The sequence below is a fragment of the Erigeron canadensis genome, chromosome 4, assembly GCF_010389155.1.
Source record: "Erigeron canadensis isolate Cc75 chromosome 4, C_canadensis_v1, whole genome shotgun sequence".
NCBI classification, from domain to species: Eukaryota; Viridiplantae; Streptophyta; class Magnoliopsida; order Asterales; family Asteraceae; genus Erigeron; species Erigeron canadensis.
The window spans coordinates 13,951,890-13,974,956 of record NC_057764.1 but is presented as its reverse complement, the minus strand read 5'-3'; the positions used below and the strand labels follow the sequence as shown (position 1 = coordinate 13,974,956).

The 23,067-nt window shown below is 34.2% G+C and overlaps 1 protein-coding gene across 1 annotated transcript; it reads left to right on the top strand.

Moving 5' to 3' along the window:
• The first annotated feature begins 253 nt into the window (after positions 1–253).
• Positions 254–11,960, top strand: LOC122595050 (putative MO25-like protein At5g47540). Its single transcript, XM_043767333.1, has 11 exons — positions 254–477; positions 6,185–6,346; positions 6,435–6,553; positions 6,636–6,710; positions 7,648–7,741; positions 8,975–9,034; positions 9,961–10,029; positions 10,810–10,908; positions 10,984–11,028; positions 11,099–11,201; positions 11,669–11,960. Exons 1-11 carry the CDS (start codon positions 358–360, stop codon positions 11,737–11,739), a joined length of 1,017 nt encoding a protein of 338 aa, XP_043623268.1. The 5' UTR covers positions 254–357; the 3' UTR covers positions 11,740–11,960.
• The last annotated feature ends 11,107 nt before the right edge of the window (positions 11,961–23,067 follow it).

The window sequence follows — 23,067 nt, the reverse complement described above, 5'->3', positions numbered from 1 at the left end:
AACGTTTTTAATATATAATAGTTTTTTTCATAAACATTTAAAACATTAATATAGTTATTGTTTGTGTTTTTATACGACTTATTATTCATTTATAAAATTTTTAATGTTATTGCTATATGATAAGTTATTATTTTTAAAGTTTAAGTTTATAAATTTGCCAAAACTTTATTGTATAAAAAACGCCGCAACACGGAGAGTCTTTTTCATTAAATATAAACGTAAATATAAATATAAATTTGAGGCTTAAAAGAGCATATCATCATCTCAAACCAACCACTGGAGCACGTGTCGTCTCTCACCGGCGGACCACCAAACAAAGGAAAGAAAGAAGAAGAAACCGGCAGCAAAAGGGTTGACATGAAAGGTCTGTTTAAGTCAAAGCCCAAGACTCCCGTTGACCTCGTCCGTCAAACCCGAGATCTTCTCATCTTCATTGATCGCAATTCTGAGACTCGCGAAAGCAAACGTGAAGAAAAGGTCTTTTTTTTTCTTTTCGTTGCATTTCATTTCTGATTCTGATCTAACCTCCCAATTTTATCAACTCTACTGCTAATATCTTTAGATGCGTCTTTTTTTTTTTTCTTTCTTGTTCTGAATCCAGCTATCTATCTATTCTAAATACTATCTTATTCTTTAGTAGTATATTATTATGATGATGACTTAGATATACTTCTATCAGCCAATGTGGAGTTAGCCGAGACTTTTACCTCTTGGGGTGAAGTCCAAGTTCTATCTCGCATAGCTGATTTTAGGATTATTTGGGGTAGTTTAAGAACAGGGTAGAATTGCGATTAAAAGAAACACACACATACACATATATATGTATATAGGGAAAATGACCTGTGAGTGTAGCTAACTAAGCCAAAATGTCTATGTAATGTAACCATCTTTAAAGCCGTCTATGCAATGCAACGAAAAACGTATTTGTGTGTATGTGATGTATGTAACCGGCTAATCTATAGGTTATCGGTCATCAAAAGGTTAAAGCATGGTTTATTTCATATAAAATGACAAAAAAAAAACCCCTACATGCTCTTTATTATACATATATACCCAAAAATAAAAAAAAACCCCTAATTTCTTGTCTTTGTCATCCCAAATAGTATTCTCACCCACCCCATCACTTACAACTCCGGTCAGCTACTACCACAATCAGCCGTCCACCAGTGTTGGACCACCATCGAACCACCGTAACACCACAACAGCAGCCCACTATACCACCGCTCACTATACCACCGCTGGTTATCACCAGTCTCCAAATCAAAACCATCTTCATCCAAGACAAATTCCTAACCACCAAAACACTCGTTCCCTTTCCACCCCCTTTCTTTCCCATGACAACAATTACTCCACACCCACTACATCACCAGTTTTATATACACATATTTAGATCATGAAACGTCGGCGGTCTTGTAGTCGTTGGTGTCGACACCAAACGAGCACGAAGAGCAGATCCGAAATTCGTTTCAAGTTTACCAAGTCCAGTTTTTTTTGTTAATTGATTCTTGTAACAAAAAAGTATGGTGTCTAAGAGGGTGTATATACATACACATGAAAATTAATAATAGATCTGAAATCAATAAGATAACACAAGAAGATCTTCAAGAAGAGAAATTACGAGATATTGAACAACATCTCAAACAACATACATGTCAAACAACAAAAAGATGGAAAAAAAAAAAAAAAAAAAAAGATATACGAGATCTTCAAGAAGAAAAACACGAGAAGTGGCCCGCGGTGGTGGAGAAGAAAAAAGATATGGTGATATGATGTACATGATGTAGAGAAAAACATGGCTTATTTCATATAAAATGACAAAAAAAAAAAAACTTAACTACTTGACTAACCATGGCTAATCAAAAGGATTAAAACCAGTTTAGCCATGGTTAATCAAGTAGTTGAGCTTTTTTGTCATTTTATATGAAATAAACTATGTTTTAACCTTTTGATGACCGGTAACCTATAGATTAGCCGGTTATATACATCACATAGACACAAATACGGTAAAACGCCGTCACCCCTGGTTATAAATTATATATCAATGAAGAATAGGCAATCTAGTTGTATACTAGATTGACTTTACAAACCATGCACAACGTGCAACATCCAATGAAACCATAAACTCCCTATATCTATACAATTACAAATGAACAAAATTATCGAACATGAGTAACATAGGAAGGTAAATCCCAAGCTATTCTTAGCTCATCCAATCGTCTAGATTTCTTGAAGCGAAAAGTAAACAACTTCAATTGAACCGTGTAAATAATGGAAGCAGCTAACTCATCATCGTTAGGTGGTTTTTTCTTTTGAGCGAAGAGTCTTGAATTTCTTTCCCGCCAAATAAAGTACACCGAAGCAGCAAAAAGAAGCTTGGAGACAACACTCTTGATAGAGCTTTTATGCACAAAGGTAATGATCTCCAAAACAATGTCATCCCAGCAAACCGAATGATTCAACAACTGTGCCTTTTAACGCACCAGATTCTAAACCTGTGTAGAATAAGGGCATTCAAAAAATAAGTGATTATGAGAATCCGGAATGGATTGACATAAAGGGCATAGAAAATCATCTTGTCAGCTACATCCTATGACCGCAACATATCTTGAGTTTTAAGCTTCCGAATAACCGCTAGCCTTACAACAAAAGCATGTTTCGGTATACATTGATTAAACCAAACCATACGAAACCAAGTAACCTTAGCAGATTTGGACGTAAGTTTTCCCAAGCGCAAGAGACCAAAAAATCAACAATATTACCCTGTATATCTCTCCATTTAACCAAGTCTTGTATAGAGAGATCAAGGACAGGCAGCTCACCAGGAATAAACCGAGAACCCCAACTATTAGGCCAAGCCCACCCGCCATTAACTACAACATCAGACACCTTCCACTCTATTTGAAAACCCGCATTTGAAATGAGTCTAGGTGTTAATTTTTCGATCAAAGGGGTATTATCACACCACGAGTCAAACCAAGCAAAAGTTAAGTTACCATTGCCAATTTGGTGCCAAAAATGTTTCTGCAATACATGGCGAATCTGAAGCAGTTTGCGCCAACTCCAAGAAACACTACCCGTTCACATCCCAAAAACTCCTTCCTCTCGGCTTATAAGTGTGGATCCATTGAACCCATAGCGATCCTTTCAAAGAAAGGAGACGCCAAACATGAGACGCCATCAAAGCAATATTAAAGTGCTCTAACTTCCGAATACCAAGCCTCCTTCATCTTTTGGAAGACAAACAATATCCCAAGCAACTTTTGCTTTCCCTCTTTTTAAAGTGCCTTGACTCCAAAGAAAGCCCCTCATAATCTGCTCAATATCTAAAATAACCCGCGAAGGCAGTATAAAAACAGAAGACCAATACACATGCATGGAAGAGATACAGAGTTAGTTAATAAGCTGAAGACGACCCGCAAAAGATAAGAATTTATTCTTCTAATCTTCAAATCTATGCTTAACCTGCTCGACTAACTGTTTGCAATCCCTTAACATCAATCTAGAAGACACCAAGGAACACCCAAATACTTAACCGGTAAAACTCCTTCCTCAAATGGTAAAACATTGAGAATAGAAATTTTAACATGATTAAGTACCTCTATCAAAAGTTGAAAATTGATTTTAGAGGCCATGTGTGGTATGTTGTCCCATATTTCAAGATTTGTGTGGAACCAACGTTTTAATCAACGCTTTCTAATTCATTGCTTGGAGTCGGTTTCGTTACCAGTTACCTTTTAAGTACGACCATAAGTAGATATTTAACAACTTTAAGTTTTGGAAAATTTTATTCTACAACTGTCTCAATTAAGAGAAGAGTGTAACGTTGTTTTGTTGATTAACCTAGTTTAGATTGTATGTATCACTCTATAAAAGACCATTAAAAGAAACATCTTTTTATGAATGCATAGATACTTATATACCTAATAGGGGTGAGTTATTTTCAGAACTCACAAATAAAGAAGAACGCGAGAACAATTTTGGGCCACATATTTCCTCCACCTTTCTCTTTCTTCAATTAAATAAGAAAATTCATCCAAATCATTCAAAATGCTTTATCTCACAAACCGTAAATTGTTACATGAAATAAAAAGTATGGATAGTCTTACACTATGTTCTTGAGTTTTTTTAAAGGGGGAAAAGAAAAGAATCCAAGTGATTTTAGAACAAGTTGAGTTCTTGAGTTTTTTTTAAAGGGAAAAAGGAAATGAATTGAAATGATTTGAAAGGAAGTTTTAGTTGTTTTTGTTTAATAAAATCTTCCTCCCATTATTGGGATGATTTGGAAGGATCAAATCTTATCTCTTCTTATCATATCATTTCTTTTCTTCTCTTAAAAAAATAGACTCAAGAACATAGCGTTAAAATTTTGTCTTCTTTCATTAGTGATGCAATTCGATATACTTTTGAGTGACGACTTTTAATTTTTTTTTTCTTTTTGATACTTACACATAACCTACACATGTGTAAGTTGAACGAAAATTGTGATTCGGAACGGGCTTCGCCCTTAAGGATATTCATAAAGGGTAGCTGGTAGGGTGATAGGTCATTGAGGGTGATAGGTCATAGTGTGATAGGTCATAGAGGGTTATAGGTCATAGTGGGTGATCGGTAATGGGTGATCTACCTAACGGGCTCAGCCCTTAGCTGCTATGGCTCCGCCATGGACTGATGGGCTCCGCCCTTGGCCACCATGGCTCCGCCGTGGATTGACGGGCTCCACCTTTAACCTTCATTGTTGTGTACAAATGATTATTTACTAATTTAAATGTGAAAATAAAGATCCTACACATGTGTAGGTACATAAGTACAAGGGAAAAAAACGAAAATTAAAAAGTCGTCAAAAGTATATCGAGTTGCATCTCTAACGAAAGAGGACGAAATTTTAAGACTACCCATACTTTTTTTTTTTTCATTTAACGATTTACGGTTTGTGAGATAAAGCATTTTGAATGATTTGGATGAATTTTCTTATTTAATTGAAGAAAGAGAAAGGTGGGGAAAATATGCCCAAAACTGTTCTCACGTTTTTTTATTTATTTGTGAGTTCTTAAATAACCCTTCCTCTTACCTAATAATAAATCATACTCATATATATTGCTCTCACTTATTGGTCCAAACTATCTATGGAATGAACTTTTTGGTTTTCTTGTCTCCTCGCCCCTTTTGTATCCAAAGTTCTAGATAGTTATCTAGTTATGATAAACTTTTAGAGGATACAGGTAGTCAATTCACTAGGGGTTATGTTTAAGAAAATGCAATCACCACTGCTTTCCTGCTGAGCTTGTTAAGCAGAGGCGCGTTTAGTTATTGCGTTCTGTTGCCAATGCTTTTAGAATATTCGATGAAATGTGATGATCAGATTTTCATTAGTATCATTTCATCTCAATGAAACAAATTATTTAAAATAATATCTATTTAGTCATCTCACTTAAAATTTTGCAAATTCCATGGTTTTTTTTTACATTGCAACAAAATGTGTTTTATTCCTTCTTCCCTTAACTCAACCAAAATAAGTATCATGGTTGCTTCTTATAGATTCATTAGAGATGCCTTTGGCCAATCACGTAATTCTGAATTTCAAAGAATTTATTCCGTTCCTTCAGTAATCTCAAATAGCTTGAGGTACGTTAATGTACAACCGTGGTATATGAATGGTAAGGTAGCTTAATGTAAGAATGGGTTAATACCTACATGGTGCTTTACTTTTCTGGCTTTTGGGACCTTATCAATGTTTGGGTAAAGTTTTGTTATATATCTTTTTCTTTTTGTTGTGTTTTGCTTGAGTGTGCTAGCACTAACTAGTTATTGGAATATTAGCATATGTTGGATGTAGATGCTAAGTTTTTTTCTTATTTGTGGTTTTAATGCCACTCTATATAGTGGTTCAGTCATCTTTTTTCTCTCATCTCTGCCTGTTATTTGATTATTAGTTGTTTGAGTCTGCGGACATTCACTGATATCTGATGTTCTATCTTTTGTACTTAACTTTGATTATGTTTACTCACATATTCTACATGCGTATTAGTCATTTATCATTTACTTTCATTCATTTTTAATAAAGCAACGTAAACAAGCATGATTACTGTCCTTCACCCTCATAAATAAAAGCATAATGGCGATGTTACTGCACATATAGACCGAGACCTTTATTTTACTTCATATATGAATTTCTTTCATTTGCCAGTTTGCAGAGTTGGGAAAGCTTATCCGTGAGCTAAAACAAATCCTATATGGGAACAGTGAAGCTGAGCCGGTTTCAGAGGCTTGTGCTCAACTCACCCAAGAATTCTTCAGAGAAAACACACTCCGCTTGTTAATAATCTGTCTTCCAAAGTTGAATTTAGAAGTAAACATCTATTCAGTCTGCTCTTCTTTCTTCAGAATGTTTGGTTTTCGTTCTGTTCGTAACTGAAAGTTCAAAATCACCTTGGCAGGCTCGTAAGGATGCTACTCAGGTTGTTGCCAACTTACAGCGGCAACAAGTACAGTCACGCTTGATTGCATGTGACTATTTGGAGGCCAACATTGATCTTATGGATATTTTGGTATCAGGGTAAGCTACCAAGGATGCTGACATTTTTTTTTTTTCCAATCATTTTGTGTTGCATTTTGATTCTGGATCTTCCTACATATAGTTACGAAGACACTGATATGGCATTACATTATGGTGCTATGCTAAGGGAATGCATACGTCATCAAAGTGTTGCTAGGTGCGTGATTTACTTAATTACTTCAAACCAGCTAGATATGTTTTGACCAAATGGAGAACATGTGAATAATACTCTATTGCATGTGATAAGAGTTTTCAGATTATATTTAAGAGCAGATTAGAATCTAGCCAACTATCAGTTTAATAAACCTTTTCCGTTAATGTCAAAGCATCTTCCATAAAAGATGTTTTGACCACATATGCATATTTTTTTAATCTCTAGAGGCATATGTAACGCGTTGGTGGTTAAACTCTCCTATAGGGCTGTAAACAAACACGAACCGAGTCTTCTTTATGTTGGTTAGTTCAACTTAATAAATGTTAATTATGTTGATGTTCGTTCTTTAGAGAAATTGGTTTGTTCATGTTTGTTCATTTCTTAACACCCACGGGCGCTATGGGGCGCTATGGGAAGCAGTAAAATTTCAAATTTTCAAAACTTTCGTGTTCTGAGAGTAGTTTATCTAACATGCTTAGTCGTGATTTTAATATTAGACATGCAACTATGGAAGTAGTTAAAAAAAGAAAGTTGATAGAAGCAGTAAAATTCCAAAATGCATGTTTAAGCAAAGAAAGGCTGGTCGGAAGCATGTGATCCTCCAAAAGGAAGACTTGTGGGTGTGAGAAAAAGTCTAAAAGTTAAGCTGTTAGGGTTTAGAAGTTATGAAAGTATTTATGTAAATGAACATAAATGATCGAACGGGAGCTATGTTCATGTTCGTTTATTTACCTAAACAAATGGATTTTTTGTTCTTTTAACTTAACGGATGACATGAATGAACGTCCAGCCAAATGGTTCATGAACGGTTGCTCTAACGTTTAGTACTTCAGTTCGTTTACAGCCCTACTTTCATATGGAAAGAAAGAAGATTTGGAGGGGTATATAAAATACTATTCTGTATTTACTTGCCATTTGAGTTTCAATGATTGTTCCGCAGATATGTATTGGAATCTGAGCATATTAAGAAGTTCTTTAACTTTATTCAGCTTCCAAATTTTGATATTTCTGCTGATGCAGCGGCAACGTTCAAGGTTGAGTTTTCTAGAACTATAATATGGACATATATTCTATCTAAAGTTGTTTGTGGCATATAAGCATACATAATGTCTAGGTTTTTCAATGTTTGGTAAATTTATAAAGTATAAACAAGCAATGTTGTTGGATTATTGCTTTGTGTTTTTGTTCTTGAATTTGGATTAGGCGTCGCAATATGGGCAGGCCTGTCCGTTTGGATAACTGGTTAAATTGCTAATGTTTATATTCAAATTCTGGTCCAAAGAAGCAGGGTGTGGTCAAATTGCGAACACTTTATTTCCAGATAAAGTTATTTGTGATATATAAGTATGCATAATGTCTAGGTTTTACTGTTTCGTAAATTTATAAACAAGCAATGTTGTTTGGTTATTGCTTTGTGTTTTTGTTCTTGATATCGGAGCAGGCGTGTCAATATGGACAGGCCTGCCGGTTTAGGTAACTGGTTAAAATCGCTAATGTTTAGATTCAGATAGTGGTCCAAAATAAGCAGGGTGTGGTCAATTTGCAAACGCTTTATATCTATAGGAAGGATTGGAGGATTTTATACATTTAATTTAATTCCATTTTACATATGTTAACTCAGTGACCCTCATCCTGTTTCTCACTCTTCCCTTTTCGTTCAGTTTTTAGGCTTAACCCATTGGGCATATAATAGTATATATTTAGTAGAGTTAGTTTTGCTATATCTAGAGGAGTGGGCGCCCAGATAGTATCTCGGCTTCCCACTAATTTCTTGTGAACTCTATAAATTTCTAATATAAGTGATGTTTTCTTTTTTAAAAAAAATAAAAAAAATAAAATAATAATAATAATAATAATAATAATAATAATAATAATAATAATAATAATAATTAATAATTAATAATAAATCTAAATTAACCTATATGTATATCAGTGTGCGAATTTGTCACCTCTAGTTGCATAGATGGCACTTTGAAGTATATGATACTATAAGCAACATGCAAATTTATGTATCACCTATCAAGAATCACCAAAAACAAATTGGCTCATTTTAGAGTGTACATTGGGGGTTCCCTTCAATAAACTTTCCATGATGTGCACAAAAATTTGGGATGTATGACTGTAACGGTGAATCAAGTTTATAATTTTTTTTTGTCTAATAGCTTTTGAAACACAATCTACATTAATTGAATCATTTTGAAATTAATGTGTTCATCATTTCATACTAACATTATTACTATACCTTAGTATTATCATTTTTGTTGCAGGAGCTCATGACGCGACACAAGTCTACTGTGGCAGAGTTTCTGTCTAAAAACTATGACTGGGTATGTAATAGATCCTAGTCTGTAGTAAAGTATTACAACTACTTTTTTAATTTTTAAATATCTCAGACATAATTTTTTTTGCTATTAAATCAGCTTGTGTGTGGCTTCATCTATATTTAGAAGGGGAATGCAACAAATGAAATAGATATTAAAAGAGAGAGAGATGGATCAGAGTTCAGTGTCTTAATCATTATGCACTTAGTTAAAATTACAATATTTATTAGGCTGTCAGAACGTGTACAAATTTTGTGTGTGTTCAAATGTAAGTGGTTACCTGACTTCCGAGAGGTCGGTCGTTCATATTCTTCACAATTCTAGAAACTATTATTAAGCTCACCAAATAAGTTTCCAGTCTTGTTAATAACTTGGTTTATTTCCTATATACAGGTCATAGTATGCTCGTAAGTCATAAATAGACCCTAATTGGCGTAACAGGCCTCGACCAACTACTAAATCTAATTATTAAATTAGCCTGGAGTACTAGACCCATAAATTTCATTAGTGGAACAGTTTGAGGCCTGGCTATTACGCTAAGGATGGCTAAACAAGATTTGCATGTCACAAAGTAGTGGTCGTGACTTGCGATTTTTGACTGTACTGTATTGTTTGATGATTATATGAAAGAAAATGAGTGTTAATAATCATCTCATCTTAGTAATGCAACTTAGATTCATCATGCTTTTTTGTGTCTTTTATGAAAGGCGGTACGATGAAGCTTATGGTTTATCTGTTGGTCATTTTCACCAAGGATATACTTGAAGCAAAGTCTCTTATTTTTTAAAAGAAAACTTCGAGAGGGTAAAGGGTATTAATATGATATCTTAGATGTCACACCTAGAGCTACAGTAGTTTGAGTAGCATAATAATGTCTTTTTATTATTGAGCATAACGTAATGCCAAATAGTATTAATTTGTTTTATATGCAGTTTTTTGCAGAGTACAATGCAAAGCTTCTTGAGTCTCCAAATTACATAACCAGAAGACAAGCTATCAAGGTAAGGAGAATGTATGATATTATTTGTTCAATATTATATTTTCTTGCAATATATAATTTAAGGTTTTAGGTGATGTTTTGTTAAAATAATTCCGTACTACCAAGTCTTTGTTATATTGTTACGCTTTTATCAAGAATTTTAATAGTTTTCATTATTATTATTATTGTGACTACAGGTTTTATTTTTCTTACTAAAATGACTTTTATTGTTTAAACTAAAGTTGCTAGATGAAAACTAATTCAATCAGGAGACCACCTAAATTTGTTAATTAGAAGAGTTGTTAAGTAATCGAGTATTAATTAGCACCCTATCCACAAAAGGAGACCTGCAAAAATATTTTTTTGGAGAGTTTATTTATCAATCGAGTATTAGTTTATCGAACTTCGACTGTATAGCACAGCATAGCTTTATTTTTAGTCTCTGAAAATGATGTTTTTTTTATTAAATAAACAAGGCTGTACTAGTTCACTTAAATATATTTGTTTTTTACCTTATCATAATTTTTATTCATTTATATCTGAGTTTGACTGTTGTGTTTAACTGTTTATGAAATTGTTGTTATGATTTAGGCTTCTTCATTGTTAACACACTAACTATCGTTAAAGCATCATCATTTGCGTTAATATAACTAATTTTTACAATGAACTATTCTTTATAGTCTTGAGAAAGGTCCCCGCAGCAACCTGCGGGTACCCAAATCCTTGTTAAAGTAGTAAGATAGACAGTTATTTATGGACAAAGGAAGCGTTAGTTTGTGCTGATAGCCTATTTATCTTACAGCTATTGGGAGATATGCTGCTAGATCGTTCAAATTCTGCTGTAATGACGCGATATGTGAGTTCCAGGGACAACTTGAGAATATTAATGAACCTACTCAGGGTACAATTATTTTCCCTATTTCATAGATCAATGCTTGCATATCGTATCATTTGGTAAAAGATTGATCTTTTGCAGGAGTCAAGCAAGAGCATTCAGATAGAAGCATTTCATGTTTTTAAGGTACCACATATATCTATAGTGATCAAGGTGATCAGTGATTTAGTATGAATGATTTAAATCTCTTTTGCAGTTATTTGCAGCCAACCAGAATAAGCCAGCTGACATCGTTGGCATACTTGTTACAAACAGGAGCAAGCTTCTCCGTCTCTTCGCTGATTTTAAGCCAGATAAAGGTCAGAAAAGAAGAAAATGCATTCAGTTAGAGGTTAAGTTCAAATATGTGGGTTGGGGTTAAGGGGGAATATTTTTTTTCTTTGCTTTCTTTTACACATCTTGTTGACCCTAAACATATTTTCATCCAAAGAGATCTTAATCAGGGTGCTCACTTGATAGATGAAATTTAATGACTATTGCGTATTCCTTTTTCCCTATCATTTAATTTTTTAATTTGGCCCAAACAGCTGGTTTTTGGGAAAAGGGTTTCCCAGGTGAATAAGATGACTTGTTTGAGATGACACACAACCCAATAGACACATTAATAATCTAATTGACGAACATTGTTCAAATTCGATACTTCATATTAAGTTGTACTGCATGGGTCACATCATCTGCTTCTATGCTTGATCAATGTTTAGCTATGTTAACAATTGCAACTCATATGATTAATTTCATTTCAAGTTTGTTTTTTTTGGTGACGCAGAGGATGAACAGTTTGAGGCTGACAAAGCCCAAGTGGTTAGAGAAATTGCTGGTCTTGAACCCCGAGACTGACCCTGATCAACCCATATTGTTTTTATAATAGTAATATTTGGTTTATGTTATCCCTAAAGTTATCTGTCAACTAGGGACAACTTTTTCTTTGCCATTATGTTGTTTCTTGTATGTCTGTCCCAGAAAATAAAGTATTTGAATGTATAAGATTATGCATGTTATTGTAGTAAACTAGTCTTCGTTGCAAGGATAATGAAAATTCTTTTAATTCACTTATTCAATATAGTTTGGTGCAAACCGGTTAATGTTTGAATTTCGAACCGGTTAGTTTAGTTAACTAAATTGTTTAATACGAGTATTAAAATTCCGATTTGGTTAACAAACCAAGTTTTGTTACTTGTTTGGTGTAGGTAAGGCTCATGGTTTGTTCACAAGTTAAAAAGGATAATGACGATGCAATGAACTATGATAAAATGTGTATGTTATGTATTGATCTAGTCGTGGGGTCTGTTATGTAATAAACTTCAAAATACGTCCTAATGATGTATGTTTACCGGCCAATTTATAGATAGTCGGTCATCATCCAGTTTTTTGAGCCTTATGTGGCTGCTAACTCATTCATTTATGCTTAATATTGATCCAAAACGATCATATAAACAAACAAAAAAGCTAGAACTTAAAATCACTAACATTGTCAAACAAGATGAAAGCTCTGTTATTTCGTCATTGTCAAACAAGATTAAAGCTATGCTATTTCGTTTTCTCAATAATCCATCTTCAAAATATTAAATATGTTCATGCTTGCTATACATTACCTTATATTAATAGCCCGTGGTGATTCGGAATTTTCCTTCTTTAGTAGCTTTCATAGTACGCTAATATAAGAAGGATTGGGTAATCAGGTAGGGTGGGGGCATGTTTGGAACCGATTTGCAGGTCTATTAAGTTGTGGAAACCAGACAAATCAATGTGCTTTCACACCATTACTACCTCCAGTTTCGTGGGATGGTACGTAGCAATCACCTACCCTGAGGGACATCAACAGGATGGAAGCTTATAATATTCGGTTATCAGGATTAGGCACAGTAGATGAGGATTAGCTTCTTTCTTATTGTACCTCAAGGAAGGAAAGAAGTAAGAAAATTCATCACACAAATATAAATAGTTACACTAGTTAGTAAAGAGAAGAGATGCGATGTAATGATCAAACATGTTTAATATTTTGAAGATGGATGATTGAGAAAATGTAATAACAAATCTTGTTTGACAACATTAGTGATTTTAAGTTCTGGGTTTTTATTTGTTTATATGGTCGTTTTGGATCAATATAAGCATAAGTGGATGAGTTAGCAGCCACATAAGCCTCAAAAAACTACATGGTAACCGGCTACATGTATATTAACCAGTAACATGCATCATTAGAACGTTTTTGGAAGTTAATTACATAACATAAACCCACGATTAGATTAATGCATAACATAAACATTTTGTCATAGTTCAGTACATCTACAAGTCATTATCTCAATTAAAAATAATGTTTTCTCACTTTCTGGTAAAGCTTTTAATACATTTTTTCATTTCTAATCTCTTTAATCGGAGTTATATTTTTTTATTTTTTGAAAAATCATATTTTTTGCGAATAATTAGGAATAAAATTTACTTCTTTGCATTATTTTTTTTTAAGTCCCATGTTGGTAAATTTCTACAAGAAAAAGGGGAAAAAAGAACTTTCTTAATGTCTTGTAAACTTGTTAAAATACTAATTAAACATTTCACATAAATATTCTAAACTTTGAATATTTTATAGTGTTTGAATTAGCATTACCATTTATAGCATTCACGCCTTTCTAATAATAAAAAAAAAAGTTATATGGTAATTAGTTTCCAAGAATGATGTGATATACAGATTCAGTGAAACTCATTTCAAGCTCTTACCTGTAGATGACATAATCTTTCTCTACAACCATTACATCAATGCTATTCGGAGATATCGTGAGGATCTTATTGCTTTTGATGTAGTGAAGATCTAATATGTCAAGTGTTATTCAACATGCATCCTTAGAAGATTTTCAAATTGGTTTTGAGTTGGTTAAAAGAAAGATTAATGTTCCCTATCCTAGTCAAAGTCTTTATATAGCAGATATTGAAAAGCTCAGTCTTTATGAAGCAAACATGGTGGTTCCTGACGATAGACCGGAAGGAGACAACTGGTTTTGGCATCCAAGTAAAGACAGACCAAATACTCGAGCTTGAAGACTATTGATTAAAGGATATCTTTTGACAAATCACTACTAAGGGGGAGATTGTTAGAAATATTATTTGTAGTAGTTGATTTGTACTAATAACACCTTTGTACTTAATGTTCATAAGTATGGAAGGGGATAAGCGTAAATTGTATATAAGTATATAAACCCCCTCCATAGCTTTGTTTTGTAACCTTTTACCCATTAATGCAATCCAAACTTTCCATTAGACACACTAATTCTCTCTCGGCTCACACACACACTTACACACACTAACCGCCATTTTCACACACTAAAACACACACAAAAGCTCAAACTTATTTTCCATACATCATTCTCTCTAAACTTATTTTCTCTCTCTAACTTCATCTTCCACCTCCTATCACTTTCATACACTCAAACACACACATAACCTTAAGTCTACCATTGTTACACATATTAAGCTCAATATCTTTTATAACATTTTGTATCGGAGCAAAATCAGTATATCTGAATGATCCAGAAGCTAAATTGAAGCTGAATTATATTTGTTCTAATTTTGTTCTTTTTGAGCCGGTTCTGTATTTGTTCTATTTGCCGAGATCACTGTTCTAGTGATTTCAGCAAATCTAGTGTGTCGTTTTCCAAGAAAAAAAAACCAATCAAAGTAAATCTATTTGCTGAAACAATAGCCTCTTTAGGAATAAGCAAATCAATACCTTCAATACTAGAGTCCACATTCAAAGAATGAAAATTAGCCTTCTTTTTTTATATTCAGCTCAGATTGCACTACCTTTGCATACAAAATAGGTGTCTTCTGATCAGCATCTTCAGTCGTTTTCCTCAAATCAGAAGTCTCCTCAACATTCCGATTAACAGAAATAACTGGGGGATCAGTTTGAGTTTCCTTTTTACCATCACCATTATCAGGAACATTAGGAGTTTCATTAGTGGTATTAGAACCACATTCCCTTCATTAACATTCTGCTAAACCGGAGTAGAACTCGTACCCATGGAACCATCCGTATTTGAATTCTTCAAAATGGTACGAACAAGCATACGCTTACCATCAATATTCTTAATTTTACTGGCAAGACCAGAAGTTGGTCCTTTTGAAACATTCGATCTCTCCATATCAAAGAAAAAACATATAGAACAAAAAGAAAAAAGCAGCGACACAAACTCAATGAAGAACAGGAAGAAAAACCCTAAAACCCTAGGAAAACCCTAAAAAGCAGACTCAAAACACCTTAACCAGTTAAAAATGAAACTCAGTCATTTACTTTATTGTTCTATTCATATCTGGATCGTCATTCTGAACTGGTCTTATTCCAGATCAAAATTGCTTGCTAGTCAGGTTTAACCATCTAATTTGGGACTGACATCTGGTATTAGAGAAGATAGGTTGAATTAACTTAATTCTATAACCTTTGATCTGTCAAGATGGCTGACCAAATAAACAATGAAGGACCTAACCCTAATGTTAATGCAAATAGTCTACCCCCTGTTATCAACAACAATATACCTTTGCACAATGTTCATGTACATTTTCTAAATAATCATGTTCCTAAATTTGATGGGAATAGTGAAAACTTCATTACATGGAACGCTTATATGCTTAAGTATATTGTTGGTGTAGAAACACATTTGACCACCATTTTAAAAGAAGGACCCCATGTTCCCATGAACGCCTCCACTGTAGTCAGAAATGCCGATGGGACTCCTAGGATGGCATCTAAGGAGAAGGATCATTGGTCTGAGAAAGATCATATGCTGGTAGATCTTGATACTAAGCTTCAGAATATGATCTTGTATGCAGTTCCTGAAACCCTCACGCCCACTCTTATTTTACTTGAAAATTCTAAATTGAAGTGGGAGGAACTAATGAGTCAGTTTGAAGGCACTTGTGAGACAATTGTTACAAGAAAAGTTGCTTTAAATAAAAAGTATGAGTCTTTCTTTGCATTTCCTTGTGAAACTTTAACTCAAACTTACATCAGATTTACTAATTGGGTGAACCAACTGAAAGCCTTGGGTGTAACTAAAGATAAAGAAATTTTGTTGGAAAATTTTTGTGACATTTTACCTTCTAAATGGGAAAATTTGATTTTGGTCTTAAGACAAGAGAAAACCTTGCACAGTCAAACTCTTGCATCCTTATATGGAGTCTTTAGATACACTGAAGAAAACAAAGTAGAGAGAGTTATGGCTGAGCAAGATGCCAAGAATCATGCTTCTACTAGTTCAGTCGTGGTTAAGTATTCTGAGCCACATGAGACTGCACTGTTATCTTCTCAGAGTGATCATTCTGACTCAGTGAAGAAAATAGTTTCAGAATTAATGAAAACTAGTATTACTGATTGTGTTTCACATGAACGTGATGAGGATGGCAATGATGATCTTGTTGCCATGTTGGCTAAAACGTTTAATCGTTTTAAGGCTAAATCTAATCGATCAGGCAAACCATTTGCTTCTAGCGCTTCTATTGATAAGTCTGATCTTGAATGCTTTAAGTGTGGTAAGTAAGGACATTTCATGAAGGAATGCAAATCTAGTCAACCCTCCTCATCACAATCTGGTCCTAACCATTCTATTTTTCAGAAATCTGATGAGTTACAATGCTAAGTACAAGAAATTGAAAGCCCTATAGCTCTCATGGCTTAAGAAAACAAAAACAAAAATAGCTGCATGATAGGCAAGATTGAGAAATGGGAAGATTCTGATTAATAATCTGATGACGAGGAAGAAGTAAGGGACATGTGTTTCATGGCTCGAGAAGATCAAGGTCATTTGGTCAAGTCTGATGTGGAAACCGGTCGATGGGTGGATATAATCATGAAGAAGGTTAGTAATTGTTGAGTCCCAATGTTAATTGTAAATTTAATGATGACAAATTTGACCTATAAACACTTAGAAATCTTTTGGTTCTTGTAATCTAATCTGGGTCAGACTAAGCTGACACAGCTCGCAATCTGTAACTGAACCAGATAATGCTTCATACTTTGTAATGTAATATCTTATGGAAGCTAGTGTTATTCAAGCTACATCAACAAGTATACAACATTCAATTTAAGTCGAAGAGGAGGATTGAAGATAGAAGACCAAGCTGGTAGTGGAAGGCAACTTGGGATTAACACTCAGCTTGGAAACACTTAGGCAGATTGGTGCTTTGACAAACAGACCAATCTGTGTCTGAGAATCAAGTGAAGATAACAACCTGAATTAAAGATAAGGACAAATGGCGTGACTAGGAAGAATCCTAGGATCCAGGTTGGTGGTTGGTTTTACATATGCGTGTCCATATTCTATCTGGACGATGAAGAATGTACAGTTGTATGTAGGGGGACCACAAGTACCATGAAAGGCACGATCTAATATTCCTTGATCGTCCAACAGAAGAAGAATATGTGGCTTAATTGGATACCAAGAAAAGAAGAGATTTCGCCTATAAAAGCTACATTCCCTGTATGCATATGTGTGGCATTCTTGAGAATCATTCTTCACACAAGTTTCTCTGCTCTTACACACAGATTAGTCTGTACGAGATCAGCTTTGGCTGATTCTCTCGAGCTAGAACTTATTGATTGTAGTTTGTCGTTTCAAGGGTTGTTTAGATATAGATATTTGTAGGCTATCTTTATTCAGTAACAATCCTATAATTCTTTGTATAGAATATTTTTTAATAAAGGATTATATTTGAAGACCACAATCTTTGTTCAAGAATTTTATTTTCTGCTTTACTGTTTTATTGATTCCTGCTCTTTACTCACTTTATATTTAAGTCAAAGTTTTTAAAACGTTTAATTAAAAAGTTTGTAAAGTTCAAGGAAAGTTATATTTTGTACAACTGTTCTGTGTACAATATACTTTGACATAGTGTTACACCGTGGGACATATCAATTGGTATTAGAGCAGGGGTTAAGAGTTAATTTGACTTGATCCTTGCATATTTTCTTTATAGTAAAGCATAAAGTCATCTTATATTGATAATGGTTTTTCAACCAGACCACCATTGTTTGACAAAGATAATTTCAGTGGGTGGAAAGGTCGAATGTCTTTGTTCCTTGAATACATCGATAACAATATGCCAGACATCCTTCAGGATGGTCTATATGTTCCTACACAAACCGTTGTGGTTGAACCTATGGTCAAGGAAGGTCAACCAACCATTCCTGCCACCGTCAAATCCATTGTTAAGGACAAGGTGTGAAGGCTAGAAATTTCATTGTCCAAGTTGTGCCCAATGATATATACCATTCTATTAAAATGTGTTCAACAACTAAGAAAATGTGGGGTACATTGACTGTCATGTTTGAGGATTGCTCTACTTCCATGGAATTTACTATAACTACCTTAACCAGGAAGTATGAAAGATTCTTCTCTTTGAGAAATGAATCCTTAACAGACACTCATACATGCTTTAATGCTTTGGTAAATGATTTAGCTGCTGTTGGAATTGTTAAGAAAAATAGTGTTCTGAAAAGTAAATTTCTTGATTCTTTACCATCTAAATGGAACAACTATATTTCATCTATTAAATTAAGTTCTCCTTACAATGATCTTGATCTCCCTGGACTCTTTGGTTTACTTCATAACCAAGATTGTTTGGAGGCAGAAAAGTTAAATGATGTGGGTGATTCTTACAGTTAGCCTGCTACTGCATTTGTTGCTTCCATGTCTGAACACCTTAGCTTAATTAGCAATGAGATCGTTCCTTATGTTAATGATGATATTCCTGTGATTTCTCATCCTAACTCTGTTTGTGCTGAATCTGAATGTGAGGAATCTGATGGTGATGAACTAGCTAATGAAGTAGCTATGTTGGCTGAAAGGATCAGAAGGAGATCCTTTGGTAAGTTTAAAGGAAAAGGAAAAGGTAGCCAAGCTGATAAGACAAAGAAGCCATTTGACATGTCCAAAGTTACTTGTTACAAATGTGGCAAAACTGGACACATGGCTAGTGATTGCAGATCCAAGGAGTCTTCTCAAGTTGTGCCAACCAAAGGTGGAAGAAATGAAAAATACTCAAAGCTCAAGACTAAATACAAAGCCTTGAAAGCACAAGTAGCTGAGCTGACTGAGAAGGTAAACAAAAGTGAGAAGAGTCTGGTAGCCAAAGACTGGGCTGAAAGTGCCACTTCATCTGATGATGAGCTATACAAAGATGCCAAGTGTTTCATGGCTAAAGAAGCTACTCAAAAGTTTGCTGAAGATCTGGAGAAAATACAACAACAGTCTGAGTCAGCTCACCAGGCATCTACCAGTCAGACTGCTCCACCTGAGGTAATTTTTTTTTCAAATCTATCTGATAGTGAGAAACTGTCTAGACTAAATAGATTAGGTGATGAGGTTCTTTTGCAAAAACACTTTAATCAAGAACTCAAAAGGGAAATACATATTTTGAAACTTGATAACAGTTCTAAGAATCACACCATTGAAAAACTTGAATCTGAAGTCAAACCATAAAAACAATTGAAATCAATTTTGGTTAAAGAAGTTAAGACTACAGAAGAAAAGTTTCTGAAAGTCAAACAAATTACTGAATCATGGTGTATATGTTCCAAAAGAACTGCTAAGTGTGTAAATGACCAAATACCTCATCAGATCCGAGCTATTTTTGATGGTGATTATGATAAAGTCATAACCATTGCTGAAGTGTGTGCCCTGGAGTCTTGTTATCAGCCCCCTTCACCACCCAAAGTCCAAACCAAGGGAAAGAATTCTAAACCAATTAAGTTGGTTCAAAAATTTGGTATTGGGTTTAATGATCCTGAAACTGTTGGTCAGACCATTGCTGAAGTTGTGTCTGAAGCTGATAAGGTTGTTGAGTTAAAACCTGAAGAAAGTCTTGACTTGTCCAAGCTGACCATTACTCAATCTGTGTCAAATTCAGTGTCTAAAACTAATAAGGGAAATTCAAAGAAAAATAAAAAAAAAGGTTAGAGATCATAGTGTTCCAAAAAAGAAAATTAAGCTTTTGAAGAATGAGAAGTCTGGTTCTCAAGGAAATATGTCACAAGGAAATATGTCACAAACAAAATCTGAGTCTGTTTCAAATAACACCAAATCTGACTCTGACAAAATGATTTTTAAATATGTTGAGTCCAGAACTGGTGAGGTTTCAAACAACACAAATTTTCTTAAAAATGTGTCTGATCCTAAAATCGTTGATCAAAGAAAATTGAGAATTGAATGCAAGAAATCTGGAATAGGCAAAGGTTTTGTTCAAAAGGAAACTCTAAATGTTGCTAGAAAGAATATTAAATCTGGTAAAGGACATACCAAGCAACATTGGGTGTCCAAATGTGATAAGAGTCTAAGTTATGTTACCCAATCTGAGTCAGATTGGAAGGTCAGCTTTGGTGAGCCCATCTTTGGATGGGTTCCCAAAGAGAAATAATCTCTTATTGAAAATGAAGGGCAATCATGATGATAATACCTGGCACTTGGACAGTGGGTGTTCCAAGCATATGACCGGATGTAAGTCCCCTGCTAAGTAACTTTAGGATTCATGTTGGTCCTAATGTTACTTTTGGAGATGATTCTCAAGGAAAGACTGAAGAATTTCGTATACTTTCAAATGGTCCTCTTACTTTCAGAAGGGTCTCATATGTAAATGGTTTGAAGCACAATTGGATCAGTGTGAGTCAATTATGGGATGCTGTGTAACACCCCAACTAAGGCGGAACGATGAGATGTACAGAAAGTCGAGTATTCAAAACAAGGATTATATATAACATTCACCATAGCTTTATTTGATAAAAAGGAATTTACAAATGTGCAAGCATGTGAACCAATTTCCAAGTAAAAATGCGTCCACCATACTTGAATATTAAGTTCACGAAACAAATATCAAGCACATGAATAGTATACTACAATGATCAAGGCGGATTCCATTGCCCATCATAAGGTTTGATATTCGACTCCAAAGTGCAATGCAAATAATCATGATGCATATAAATCCTCAAAGCTTATGCTAATTCCTGAAAAGCATGAAGAAAAAGTGTCAACTACGAAAACGTAGTTGGTGAGTGCATAGGTTTTTATATAAATCTTGGTACATCACCGTTTTAATACTTAGAAAACCGATTACTATTACATTTCGAAATTCCCAAACCATATGACCGACAAAAAATTCCCATATCATATTATCGAGTTTTTCCCAAATACCACAATGTTATTTAAAACGTGCAAAATCCATGGTAATTATAAAGTTCTCATTTGTCAAATCTTCTTGAGGGAAAAATATATCAAATGATTAATCATATATCACATCGAAACCATTCGGTCATCAATATTTCAATATCGCTAATTTCAACGACTTTCAAGATTTCATATGAGGGACGATACCCAAACCATATGTTCAAATCAAAATATCCAAACATAATAATATCAATTTCATTTAGCCACACGGGCATAATTTAATATTAATTTCATTTAACCACGAGGGCATAATTTACATAATTTTTTGATGAGTAAATGCTTGAGCCACTACTACTACCATTTGATCAAGTCCAACAATATATATAATTCATTTCATGGCACAAGCTGTCAATCAAGTGCCGTATTAATAATAATAGGGTCGTGCCATGGAGACGACCATTTAAATATAAGGTAGCACTATGGTCGGACTGGAAGTGAGGGTCGTCACAAAGGCAACCAATCTTCCACCGTTACACTTATGGGTGGGTGGACGAAACCTAGTTGCGCAACTTTATAACTACAGGCCTCCACTTTCGGAGTAAATAGTAGTGTACCGAAAGAAAACGGGTTGACAGAACTCAAGCTCATCATAAAACATTTATCATTTTGAACATACGAAACAAATTCATTTCATAATCATTATATCAAGAATCATTTCATATATATATATATATATAAAAGCAATTTAATTTATATATCATGCTTTTCACCCCGATAGTTAAATACATAAAATAGTTTGAAAGGGGGCTATGACTCACCTTGATATGCAGAGCATTATATATACTTATCAAAAATGGGTACTTCCCACCTATTGCTTCCTTGATATGCCATCATGGTCCTCATCATCATTTCAAAGCCAAGACTATCCCTACGATAGGACTATTATACGTAAGTACCTATCTTAAGCCATTACTAAGAAATGCCACTTCATTTAGTTGTCACCAATTATGGAATCCAAGTGTATTGCTGATATTCGCATCTTTTTAGTTGTAAAGATTGATGGTGTTAAAGGTTACTTCCATTATATACGCAATTATAAGTTGTCAGAACTTTGGTAACTTGGCTTCATTTGTGGTTTCGTTTGGCATCTTAGGTTATCATATGTTAATGCCATATTAAGTTATATTAACCTTATTCATCGTTTGATGTGTAACCAATTTTTGCACGAATTAGCATTTGTGATATCAATTTATAGTTTGGTTAACGTAGTTACTTATGTCCATCTCACTTAGTTATCTTTTGTTTTATTTTTGATTACACTTATCTTCAATCCACATATTTCTCGATATGTCTTATGATTACTCGGTTTATGAAATTCGTTTAAGTGTTATGGGCCATTATCAATTGGGCCTAAATGTGATGGGTTTTTAAATATTTTGGGCTTAATTTAGTTGTTGGGCTTAACCTTATTTGGGTTATGTGCTTAATGAGTCACATTGGTTATTGGGCTATTTATGTTATTGGGCCAGGTGGGCCTACTGATTTATGGCTCAATGGGTTCATTATTTGGGCCGGGCTAGCCCATCATGGTCTTTAGTCCATTCCTTAGCCCATTACACAAATTATTAGTTCACTTCAGAATTTTCTGTTTTTACTTTAACATTTTTGTGAAATGTTGGCTACTATTTCAGGGTCAAACCGAATTATTTCGACCTTCATGATTTTTACAGAGAGACTTATGTGTATCTAGTATTTTTGTGAATTTTTGGTGAATTTTTAAATAAGTTTTACTATGCATAAAAATTCCATGAACTCAACCACTCAAGATTGTTGCTGTTTGCACAACCAAAACTTTTATAAAAGTTCAGGGTCTAACATAGCTTTAAAAAATCCCATGATTTTATTTTAGCTTCTCAACACATCAAATATGATCCCCATAAAGTGAAATATCCTGAACCTTTACTGATTGAAAATAAAAAATCCATAAACATGACCCATTTTTAAGAATAAAAATCAGTTTGAC

Excerpts from the sequence above, each read along its gene's own strand:
- LOC122595050 (XM_043767333.1), top strand. The coding sequence starts at position 358 with ATGAAAGGTCTGTTTAAGTCAAAGCCCAAGACTCCCGTTGACCTCGTC. Across the intron at positions 6,347-6,434 it reads TTCCAAAGTTGAATTTAGAA|GCTCGTAAGGATGCTACTCA; the intron begins GTAAACATCTAT and ends TCACCTTGGCAG. Across the intron at positions 11,202-11,668 it reads TGATTTTAAGCCAGATAAAG|AGGATGAACAGTTTGAGGCT; the intron begins GTCAGAAAAGAA and ends TTGGTGACGCAG.